This window comes from Bacillus rossius, chromosome 2, assembly GCF_032445375.1.
Source record: "Bacillus rossius redtenbacheri isolate Brsri chromosome 2, Brsri_v3, whole genome shotgun sequence".
NCBI classification, from domain to species: Eukaryota; Metazoa; Arthropoda; class Insecta; order Phasmatodea; family Bacillidae; genus Bacillus; species Bacillus rossius.
Window position 1 is genome coordinate 74270288 of NC_086331.1, and position 12825 is coordinate 74283112.

Below are 12825 nucleotides of genomic sequence, written 5' to 3' on the forward strand. Positions count from 1 at the left end.
AATTACAAGACATATTGTTTAAATACTTAATTAAGTAAATAAAAACTCCTAAAATAGATATTTTAATAGTTTAGTTTTTCTTTAGTACACACAAGTTAAGTTAAAAAGGGAATAAATTAAAGGAGTGTTGATTATAAAGGACCATATTATGAAAATACACTAGAAGTACATATGACCAAGCATGTGGTGATCTAAATTCTATGACTAACTATGAAAATTTAAGGCATCATTAACCAATAACATTCCATTCTTGTATATCAAACTCCTATGAAACATAACTCTCAAAAATTAATTTCACCTCCCAGTTATGAAACTGTATAGAATAAAATTACCTTTAGTTCACCTCGATCGTTTATTAACAGATTTTGAGGCTTCAGGTCTCTGTGCAGAATTCTTCGTTGATGACAATATGCCAGACCACGTAACAATTGAAACAGGAACAACTACAAATAAAAAGAAGCATTGGAAATTAAATTAGTCATTACCTAAGCTCAAATTATAAAATATATTTTGTAAGGCTTTTTAACTATACTACATCAGACTTAAATCTTAGGATACTAAATTCTGTTTGCAAGCATTAACAAGTTGTTTAGTGCAGTAGTGAATGCAGGAAAATTTACCTTTGCTGCAATAAAACTTTAATAGTCTTGGGACAAGTAATAATTAAAAAAAAAAGAACATAATAAATACACACAACTTCAAATGAACACAAATATTCAATTTTCAAAGAACACACAAAACTAAAATCTGACATAACTCCAGACTGCTAATTCGGAGTATGTGAATTTAAGTTAACATGATTGTTTACAACAATTTGCAAGTAGAGCAGGGTCATGTAGGCAAGACTTTCATTGCTTGTGCATGCATGCACGTGCTCGAGTCTGTACTCATACATGCCAAAAACTGGTTTGCTGCCAAGTGGTCTCAAAGTCTGTGTTGAAAAAAGCCTGTTGTGGCCCTGAGATATGACCAAGCCACCTGTTCAGCTTAAATAACACTGGGAACTAAATGATACAGTACATAAGGTACAGTAATCAAGGATATACTCGTGCCACCCATTCCTTTCCCAACAGTAACCCAAACTAATAATTAGCAACATCTTGTGTTAAGGGCTAAGTTTTTTCCCCAAAGTACTATTATTAGTAGTAGTATAGGGATTTCCATTTTATTAAATTAAGATTCATGTGATTTCGCCAGTTTCATAAAGAACACATAAACATAACACCAAAACTGCAGATATTGTAAACTACAAGAATGCTAAATTGGATTTCTAATGAGGTAAGATTTCAAATAGGATAGCTGGTCTAGTCAGCTTTGTGAAATATATTTTATGCATTACTATAAAATTTAGTAGGCAGTATATTTGTAAATATTTTAGTAAGTCTGATATTGTTGTAGTTCAATGAATTGAAATAAAATTCCATAGGAAGTGGTCCGCTGTGAGAGCAGCACTGGGTGTGTATTATGCAGTATGTAAGAAATAGCTGCCCAGCTTAGGGGCTCCAACCCCACTTCCTGTGCATGGGTGCAACTTCAACAACCACGAGAGAAAAATTAAAACTGGCCTTGAACCATGCATTCAGAGTGCGAACGAGACTAAAGTAAACATTCTAAAAAAATCTATAGCAGTGCAATTGACCAGCAGTCTTCATGGTAGCAAAGGTGGAAAGTCTTTCCACTGAAACCTTACAGTACAATGTGAGCAGAACACGCCATTAGGTGCGAGTGGCGTAACCATAGTACTTTGTGAGAAGTTACATATGCTACTAAGGGAAGATTTGAACAGAACACAGGGTGCATTTTTTCTATAATTATTTGTGGTAGTAAAGAAAAAAAATTGAACTATAGCTAATAATCCATGGCTTCGCTCGCGCAATTTCAGGTTACTGCTGATGTCTTACCATTGAAAGAAAAGTATGTGATTCATTCAAAACATTTTTACTAAAAAAAATAGGCACAATAAATTGTCATGTCGTCAGTAAAATATTTAATTCATAACAAAACCCTTTAAGAATGATATTTATTTTTAGTATAAATTACCTTGATGAAATCAAACTTACCTCCTAATATTTCATGAGGAAAACAATTAAAAAAAACTGTCAAATATGCAGCTTTTCCTTTTTAATTATTTTTTTGCCATAATTTACACTAAAACTTTAATTTATTATGATAAAAGCTATACCCAATGAATTAGTTGTATCTTAGTTATGTTTAGTATTACTTAAAAAGAATTCCCAAATATTTTACCCTGTTCTCTTTTCCTACAGGGATGCCAATATATATAAATTCAGAACTAAGTAAAAATGCAATTTTAGTTAGCCAAACAAAACCCATCCCATGTTTTCTACCACAGATGTAAACTCCAAAATAATAATAATAAACTTATATTTATATTGAATTTGATTTTTTCTTGCCAATACTGAGATAGTGGATTCGATAACCAACTTTTTTTTAAAATTTTTTAAAATATATTAACCCCTGTTAAAATTAAGGTGTGATATTTTGGAGGGCGTTAAATAAGTGAAAGTAGCCTTAAGGTATGTTTATTATTAATTTAAAAGATCTTAAATTAATATTTGAACAAAAGGTATAATTTTTTAATGTTGAAACAATTTTTACAACTTCAGAGTAATAAAAAGAGTTTATAGATTTTGCATGTTTATAAATCATACAGCATAACACATATAACCCTTAATTAGTTTTAGAGATACAAATTTTTTAATAAAAAAATTGACCACCTTTCCATCACTTTTGCAGTCGAATATAGAAAAATGTTAAAAGCATCCTATGTAATTGTTTGAGTTATTCATTCTCAGTTTCTTATATCCATCTATATTTGCTATGGTGATATACTTTTTTATAATAAAAAAAAATTTACACCCTTTTCGCACCGTTAAAAGTCTAAATCCTGAAAATAGAAAAAAAACAATTTGTAACTCTGTATGCTTGTTTTTCATTCTTAATTTCTAACCCTTAGACAAAGCACATTAGTAAATAGTCATTTTTTTTTTAATTAACTTAAAATATTTATAACCCTAAAGGGCGGAATAATACAAAGTATTAAAATATTAAAACCATAATTTGTATTTTAGTACTTAATTTTTTAATCAAAATTTATTTCTAACTTAATTAGTTTTAAAGAAACAATTTTTTAATCAAAACTCACACCCTTTTCACCCCCTAAAATTAAGAAGTCAAATGAATAAAAAAATATGCAATACATAACTCTAGATGCTAGTTGTTTTTTCTTAGTTTCTTACTTTCAGTTCTTATTGATTCTGAAGTCTTCTTTTTCATTTTAAAAACATACCTATCCTTTTACCACCCCCCCCCCCCCCTTTTAGGGTTTGAATTTCACAAAAAGCTAAAATTGTGGTTGGTAGTTTTTGGATGTTTATTATTGGTACCCAATATCTTTTATTATGCTTGATTAGATTCTGAGTTATTTATTTTTTATCTTAAAACCATATTCACACCTTTTTCACCACTTCACTAAGCTTGATTAGATACAAAGTTATAATTATTTACCTTAAAACGATATCACCCCTTTTTCACATCTGAGGGATTGAATTTCACAAAATGGTAAATTTATAGATGGTAGTATTTGTATGTTTATTATTGTTACCCAAAAACTTTTCTTGGGCTTGATTAAATACTGATATATAATTATTTATTTTAACATCAAATTTAACCTTTTTTCACCCCTTAAGGCTTCAATTTTGCAAAATAAAAAATTTGCATGTTTATTCTTATGTTTATTGTTTACTTGCTTATGCTTGATTAAATTCTATGATATAATTATTTATTTTAAAATGTTATTTACCCCTTTTCCATGCATTAGGCATTGAATTTTGCAAAATGGTACAATTTTGATTGTTAGTATTCTTATGTTTATTATTGGTAGCCAATTAATTTTCTTATGCTTGATTATATTCACAGATATAATTAATTATCTTAAAATGGATTTACCCCTTTTTCTCCCAATTAGGGGTAGAATTCTGTGTGTGTGTGTGTGTGTGTGTGTGTGTGTGTGTGTGTGTAAGTTAGCCACTGGCGCAGTACTATCCGAGAATACAATGGTTACCGATAGCCCATCGCTTTCGCCTCACAAACACACTTTAGGAAAGAAAAAATCTGCAGTATACGAGTTAGAATGTTTGGCAGTAGTTTTTGGCATTGATAAATTCTGACAATTTTTGGAACATAGATTATTTCTTCTGGAAACAGATAACCAGGCTTTGGCGCATCCCAAACAATTAGGCAAACTCGGGTGTTGGATTGCAAAAATTTCATCTCACAAGCCCCAAATTCAATATCCGAAAATATTGTGGCAGACATACTTTCTCGAATGTTCGAGAACACCTCCGACAAAACTTCTCCAGAAGACCCTCCAAATTTGTGTCATGCTTTGCTCACTGATTTTCCTTTGGCATTTCGAGACCTTCAGTCGCACCAGCAGTCGGACCAATAAATTTCTAACATCTTTGATCAAGTTAAATCAGGCTCTGCTCCAAAATTCTACCAATTTTACAAAGGACTTATGTAACAGTGAACACAACAGTCAAAATCTTTCCCAATTGCTTTACCTCAAAATTTATGGGGTATGATTTTCCAATATTATGACACAACTCCCCTTGGTGCACATTTGGACACCTACAAAACAATTCAAGGCATATATCGTCATTTCATTTGCGGGGCATGCAACGTGACATTTCTGAACATGTCAAGCTTCACAAGCTCTGTGCCTCAGCAAACCAGCCTAGAAAACCCAGTTTGGTATCTTGTTTCCAGATGAGGCGGATCACCCCATGAAAAAACTTTTCATCGATTTTGTAGGGACATTTCCACATTCCAAAAGTGGTACACCATGCCACTGGTGTGCATAGATTCATTTTCAAAATTTGTTTGGCCCATTCCAGTATGGAAAGCTATAGCTATCACCACCATGGCAGCTTTGCAAAACCATATCTTCAAGAATGCTGGCCTACCATCCATAATCGTCTTGGATAATGGTGCACAATTGAACTACAAATTATTCAAGAAGATGTGTTTTTCTCATGCCATCCTGCATGTCACCACAACCCCCTATTACCCAAAGTATTGCTTGCAGAGCATTTCAACAGAAACCTCTGATCTGCGCTCATACCCTTACAGGGCACGCGACCTTGTGATGTGCAAAGCACATCCACAGAACAAGACAATAGACAAGAAGGTAGCCAAGCTCTCATATCGCTGGATCGGCCCCTTACACGTCCAGCATTTTTTGATGACAGTTACAGTGGCTTTAGCATACCCAAGTTCTTGCGAGTATGTGACATGAGATCACATCTCCCCCTTTAAGAAAATGCACCCTAACATGAAGCAAGTGCCCTATTCCTTCTCACAAGAGCCTTTTTAATCTTTGGCATGCCCAAACATCAAGTGGATGTTTATACCCACCAAAAATCTTAAATCACAGTTTTAAGTTCATACTAAACCATGGTACTAATTACAAGTATGCTAGCATGTATTATCTTAATTTTATGTGGCCCCACTCTAGTTTATAAGTTTGTGTACACGAGTTTGTTGTACTCTTCCCATGTGTATTAGTGTTATAATGTTTTGATGCAACGTAAAAGGGTATCTGCCTAAACTAGTGTTTAGGGTACAGGTACTGACACATGGCTTCGCCTTTGTGCAGGGGAGTATGTGCAACTAATGAGGCATTTTATTTGGAACTTTTAGTGTTTTTTTATTTTTTTATTTTTTGACAAATATGATGTGGCTCATATTTAATTTTTTTGTTTAATTTCTGTAATCCATGGGCCTCTTAAAATTTAAACTTTGGCCAGTAGGGCCGACCACGGCAGGGTCTCAGCCCTCGGTGGTTGGCCGCACTCCTTCATACACTGTGTTAGATGTGCTATTCTAGTTTCCCTCACCCCTCTGCACATCTGGCATGTGTAATTTCTCCCGTCTAAAGGACCAGCAGCACACTCCTGCATTGGAGCACCCTGCTCCCATCAGCACAGCAGATGCATGGACACTGCAAGTTTTGTCAGGCGCATGGATCCCCTGATGTGCCGCCAGAGCACACCAGGCATAACATGTCTCACTGCATCAGCACAGCGCCAGCACCCTCCCCACACTCCCTTCACCGCCACTGTTATTCGCATTTCTTTTGAGAACTCAGGACTGGGCAATGACAGACTCCATCCCTAGCTCCTTCCTCCCTTGGGCACCCGGCATGCCGCCCTCGAGCACAATATCTAGGCCAACTGTAGATATAAATTTAAGCCCTTATTACTACGCTATCTCCCACCAGGGAAGGCCAACCTCAAGACACTCCCCCCCCCCCCCCATTCCCACGGCACTATGCTCTACCTACCAGCACTTCGTCAAAAATATGTCGGAGCTGCTAATCTTAGTTCCACACTTCTGCCACCTAGCGCCACCATCCACTTTGGTGGTCACTTTACTTACCCTATTCCACGTAGCTACAGACCCCTTTTTTTTGAGACCCCGAGGAGTCCACCTGCAACTTCCATCGTGTATTTGTGCAGTTGTCAGAGACACTTTCTGACATTATTTCAACTCTATGGCATGGATTGGACATCTCTGTTTCTGGAGGATGTAGTCCTTGATGTAAGAGATTTCTGTAGTTAGTCCGAAATTAGTGTCAATGTTCTGGTTGACTGTGTTCTCCTGCTCTACACCCGCGGCGATTTCTGTCGTATCCATGTAGTGACACCAGGATCACCCCACATAGTGGTTAAGTGGAACTCTCTTGCCCGCTTTTTAACTATCATCTTTCTAAAGCCCTCTTCTAGTCTGCTTCTCCTCTTTGCTCTTGCCATTTTTATAACTGTGGGACTTTCTTTTTCACAGTGGGGTCCCAGTGACAGGCAGTAGTGCCAAGTCCTCGTACTGAGTACCTGTTTTGGCCCCAAATTTACCAAGCTCTCTGCCAAGTCAGCCCGCTATCGTCAGGACTGTTTCGTATTTCTGCATCATGCGCGCAAATGCAGATAAGTGATGAAGAAATGTAGAAAAATTGTTTAAACCTTCAAATCTATGACAACTATCTTTGGACTCTAGTTAATTCAACTTATTGATGATGTTTCTAAATAGACAATCCTAAAGCCAACTAATGACACACAGAGCTAATTTTGTCAAACTGTTATTTCAACTACCATTATGTAAATTACTATTAGATTTGACATATCTTAACTTAAAATTATGTTATCATTGGATCGCCATTTTTCTGTTCAGAACTCTTGCAGAACAAGCTGAGGGCATAGCTGCTTACCCGAGGCTGTTTATAGTGCGCGCCACCATGTGGACCCGGCTGAGACTCTTGGTCAGGGTGTTACGTGGCCCGTGTGAAGCGAGATATCAGCCCTCTAATTACCAAGCTTATTTAATTAAGACCTAGCCCGCTCTAGGCGTAGGGCACACCACACTGAACAACACACACAAAAACTATGAAGGTTAGCGACACGTGGCCACACGTCTCCGGTGTCGCCGCGCATGTCTGGTCTCAATCGATGACGAAGAGGAACTCGGGCAAGCTGCGCTCTGCGTGCGTACAACAGGCAGCTTCCTGCTGGACCATTACTAATTCTGCGATCCCATGCCAAGGATTAGTTTAAGAAAGACAAAAAACCCGCTTACAATTTCTACTATCCCTCATCCGGGCTCAAAACCTTAAAACATCAGCTAATTTATATAAACATTTAAATCAAGTCTAGCTTCGGCCGGAATCGAGTCCGCTTGGGTCCGCCCGGCAACGTCTTTGTTAACTAAACCTAATAACCTAAATACTAATAACATACAGCCTAATTAGGTTTGCTGGAACACACAGCACATGGTACTCATTAAAAAAAGGTTTACAATAATTATTATTACTGATTTATGGGGGACGTCGCACTGCCTCTAAGCGCCCTCCCTCTTGTGGTAGTCCGTGGCGCGCAGTTTAAACACATGCCCGTCTACGTATGTTGGCGGTACAAATGCCGGGAAGGAGGGGGAAGGGACAGTGGAGTCGGTCCAAGATTATGAGGCGAAGCCCCGGCTGACGTCAAAGCAATTGTAATCATTCAGTGTCTGTTAAACAATTACTTTTCTATTTTTACTTAATATTTAATATTTACAATTTTCAAACTCAAGCTTGCTTATGTGCTCTTTAGAATTAAAAATACCATTTGTTCAGGATTTTTCTGATTGCATTAACCTTGTCTCCACTCACCACCTCGACTAGCTCAAAATTAAGTGATCAGTGGAACATACAGGTTATGTAGCAGGTCACAAAGAAATTATTACTCAATGTTCAATGTATTACCTGTTTTTTTATTTATGTAAAAATCAAAATATATTCAGAACAGAACCAAAAAACTAAACTGTTTATTCAGAAAGGAGAAAAACGCGGAGCCATCACCCGGCCACAGCCTGCTCAGCCCGGCCCTCAAACAACGACCGCTCGGCCTGGTGCTCAGACAATGATTGTCCGGTCCGGTGCTCGGACAATGACTGAATTTTACAGCCTTCCTTCCCTTTGTGCGGGCAGTGTTCTGGGCTCGCTGACGTAATTTTCAGCCAATCACGGCGCATGGCAACAGAGGCTCAACGAAATGCTTACTTCTGTTCCCATGACGGAGCGATTTTGTCTCTTTCTCACACTCCCGTGACCGTGACTCACACGCCTAGCGTGTGAAACAAAGCCTCGGTCGTGGAAAAACGAAAGAGAATTACGGCAGCACACCTTCCCACACAAAGAAGCCAGCAAAAAATTTACTAGAAAAATAAACTTATGAATTTTATAAATTAAAACAATAAACCCAGAGAATTATGTTTACAATGACTTTTCAAAGGAAAAAACTTTACATCAAACCTGCAATTTGACAAAAAAAATTTTATAACCAATGATTATTACTGGATTGCATGAGGAAGGCTATAATCTGGGTTGTTACATTACCCCTCCAACTTCTCAGTTAAAAGCCAAAGCTTTTCACTGAAAAGTTGCAAAAGCACAAAAAAAAATTAGAAAAATCTGCCCAAACCTAACCTCTGAAGTCCCTATATATATAAACATTTCAAAGCACTAAAAAACAATTCTTACGAATGTGGGTGACAACCAAAATTTATCTTCCCTGCCACTTAAGAAAAAGTCTCGAAACTCACAAATTTTCATTAAACTGTCATAGGTGAACTCCACATGGTCAAATGAATTTAAAAACAATCTCTAAAATAATTTTCAACAAACAACAAGTTGACACAAATCTACAGTCATGGCATGACAAACACTTCATTAAGATACAGTTGTATGCTTCTCTTCTTCAAAAACAAATTACATGAACACATGACCTTAAGTTTCAAACCATATCTCCCCTTTCAGCAGCAACATATAATCTTAACATTGATGAGGGGTGGGAGCGACCAAGGAGAAGGAAAGCACATTTGCAAAAAAAAAAAAAAAACAAAAAAACAACGGACTCCATGCCGGAAACATTTTAAAATTAACCTCCTGGCCCCCCAGCTGCCTCACAAACCACACTACACAAAAAACATTTGCTACTTATTTAGGGCAATACAAAAAATTCACCTAAACTCTGGCTATTATGAATACACAACTGCTCCTGCAGCTTTAAAACTTGATGACTGTTTTTCATTAACGTATAGCGTTCAGGGTGTCTACTGAGTTACAAAAATAAAAATTAGTGACTTTTTCTTGACTTTTTCATGACAATTTCTACTAAAGTGTGACCACGAAACTTGTCAAAACGGTATAATTTTTAAATGTTATAAAATTAATCTTGAAAAAAAAGGGCCAAGGCCAAAGGTTGTCACATAACCAATTTTATCCTTCTGCATTTTGAATTTTTATGCTATAACACTGTCTGGGAACATCATGGGGAACAAAAATACTAGTAGCGCATGAACCTCTGTCAGATGTGTGTGAAGTGACCAAAATATTTCTGCTTTCCACACATTCTCATCAACACAATATTTATTTAAAGAACCTGGGAAATGTTGTGACTTTGAATTTGAAGGAGTTGAACATTCAGTAAATGATTTATAAATAGTAGTCATGGTTCCTGAACTACTTGAAGTGGAAGGTGTAGTATCTTTTTCCTGACCCAAATGTGTGAGCTTGTCAACCTTCAAAAAACTTAGTGTTGATTGTTTGCTTTGTAGTATGGCAGAAGACAACTCCAGATGTTTTTTTCCTGCTTCATGAACCTTCACAGATGACAAACCACTGTGACTTACATCAAACTTCGATTTACAGAGTGTGCAAAATGCCTTGTACTAGTCATCTTTAACAGGACGCAACCACTTTGAAAACCTATCATTTTCATCTGAGAGCCAATATTCTTTAAAAGAACATTTGCCATGCATTTTCTTTTCCTTAGTTACTTTTCATTCAATTAACACTGAAAATAAAATTATTAGCATGTAGTTGCAGTAAAAGCATGCAAAAATATACAAAGTTAACAAATTAAGGTTAGTTTGAAACTTAATTGAATAAAATTAATTAGATCTGCTTTACCTCATGCCATTTTTTCGTCGCACTTTAAGTGCTAAAACACGTTAACATTTGTTGGCAAACATTTTCAGCAATATATATCATAGAAAATATTACAATTCCATTCCTTAGCACTTTAACCTCTTCGACAATGATTTCAGTTGGAAAATAAAATGTGGCTGCAATTAAGGGATTTTGTGTTTTGTAATTTGTAAACATAGTCGTTAACAAAACCAAAACACGAAAATACATCACACATTATGTGCACAAATTTTTGGCTTTCTTTTATCCTAGCCAAACATAAATTTACGTTTCGTACACACAAGCAAGCAGTAAACAAACGAACTCAACGCTATAATTTCGATTATGAACGCTCGCCATTTGGCTAGCAATTTATCGATTTGGACGCGGGTCGCACGCATTGACGCCTTGACAGCTACAATCGATTATGTGCGATCGTTTTGCGCTCTGTAGAGTAAGAATGAAACTGACTACGCCGTGGCCGCCACGGAACGAATACCACCTTTTTTTTAAGCGTGTAAGGTACTAGAATTGAATAAATTACGTTTTCACAGCATTCTAATGGACTTTTTTTTTTTTTAAATAAAGAAGAGCAAATCGCTATTATTAAAATTTTCTCTGGATTATATGTGAAAATTATGACGTTGCACGTAGGAGAATAGAAGCTGTAAGCAACATTTTGAACGGGATTTTAAAGCAAAAGTCTTATGGCGAAAATGGCGGGACTGGCCTAGTTAAACACTGGAAAATGTATTGTGTGGGAATATCTTGTGTTATGATTTTCCTGAAAATGCAAGCTGCCAAAAGCACAAAAAAGATGGTATTTACAAGATCAGTGCACAAGAAATACACATTAGCCTTGTAATTAATATTTTCGTGACTTTTACCAAAATATACTTAAAAATTGTGACTTTTTCGGGACTTTCGTGACCTTTTACAACATTCGTGACTTTTTCGTGACTTTCGTGACCTAGTAGACACCCTGGCGTTACATTTCATACCTTTAATATAGGATGTTGACACCCTGTCATTTAAACCAAAACAAACATTTTCCATTACAAATGTGTGGCACTTTAATTTAAAATTTAAACCTTTTCAAAATTCTATCAGTTTCCCAAAAACATAACTAATAATAAATTTCAGTTAACACCTTCCCATGACACAACATTAAAAAAACAAAACATTACCTAAGTGCAATGAAATTATCACAATGTAAAGCATTTCTTCAAATAAAATTTAGTACCAGCCTATTCAAATGAATTTATACATATATTATCATTATTGTTTCAAAACAGAAATATAAATAGTTATTTATCTTTAACATTTATGTGTACAGCTCTCCTTCTCTTTAAAAACCTTGTAAAAATTATATTATTCATCCTAAAAATCTGCTGTCATAAATCTTAAGTTACATTCCTATATTATGTTATAACAAATCTTCAAAAAATACAAAAACCCTATAAAATACAAAACATTATCAAAATGTACATAATTCAAAGTATCAACAAAAAAATTCTGCAAACATTATAAAAATTGGCATAAATGTAAAAATATATTAAATGGCAAAAAATTTAAAAATTTAAAAAACATCAAACACAACAAAACTATATTTGACTCCACCCCTCCATCTAGGCAGTGGGCCAAACAAGTCTACACACACTGTTTCCAGAGGTTGCATCGCCCCTGTCCATTTACAATTAATTTCTTCTGTCTTTGCACATAACAAACAACTGTTTACAATTTCGGCGACAGTTCGGTAAACATTTTTCAACCCACAAAAACCCTGAACATGTTTCACAGTTTTTCTCACTCCATGGTGTCCAGATTCCACCTGGATCAGTGTCCAAATTTTAGTTTGTGAACTATTCGGTACACACAACCCATATTTTGGCACATAACTGTTTAGATTTTGAAAAGAATGTCCTTTTATAACAAAATTTCCTTTTCTTACTTCTCTGCAATCTCCAGAACTCAATTCCTTGATTACATCCTCGAAAACCTCATCCTGAAGTTTTTTCCAGAACGCTTTCATCTGTGTCTACACTTCTGTCATCTGTTTACATAAACTCCTGATTCCATGTGCTTTACCTCTTATTTTACAAAATGTTTCCTCTACATTATCCGAACATTCCCTGTTCATCTCATCACGAAACTTTTAAAATGTGTTTCCAATGTTTATTTTTTCATTTACATCATGCCCAACAAATTCAATATTTTCTTTTAACACTGTTACTTCCCTTTCACAAGTTTCTAAATTAGTTTGTTCCCTTTCCACTTGTGATTCACAGCTCTCAACCCTT

General features: G+C 35.8%; 1 protein-coding gene across 2 annotated transcripts in view; it reads right to left on the reverse strand.

Annotated features, from left to right (window-relative positions):
• The window catches only part of LOC134529375 (cyclin-dependent kinase 17-like), a 223353-nt gene that overhangs the window by 68934 nt on the left and 141594 nt on the right, over window positions 1–12825 (reverse strand). For both annotated transcript variants that reach the window (XM_063363372.1, XM_063363373.1), the window contains one exon: window positions 333–443. In XM_063363372.1, the coding sequence (XP_063219442.1) occupies window positions 333–443 (111 nt within the window). The remainder of the gene's footprint in view (window positions 1–332; window positions 444–12825) is intronic.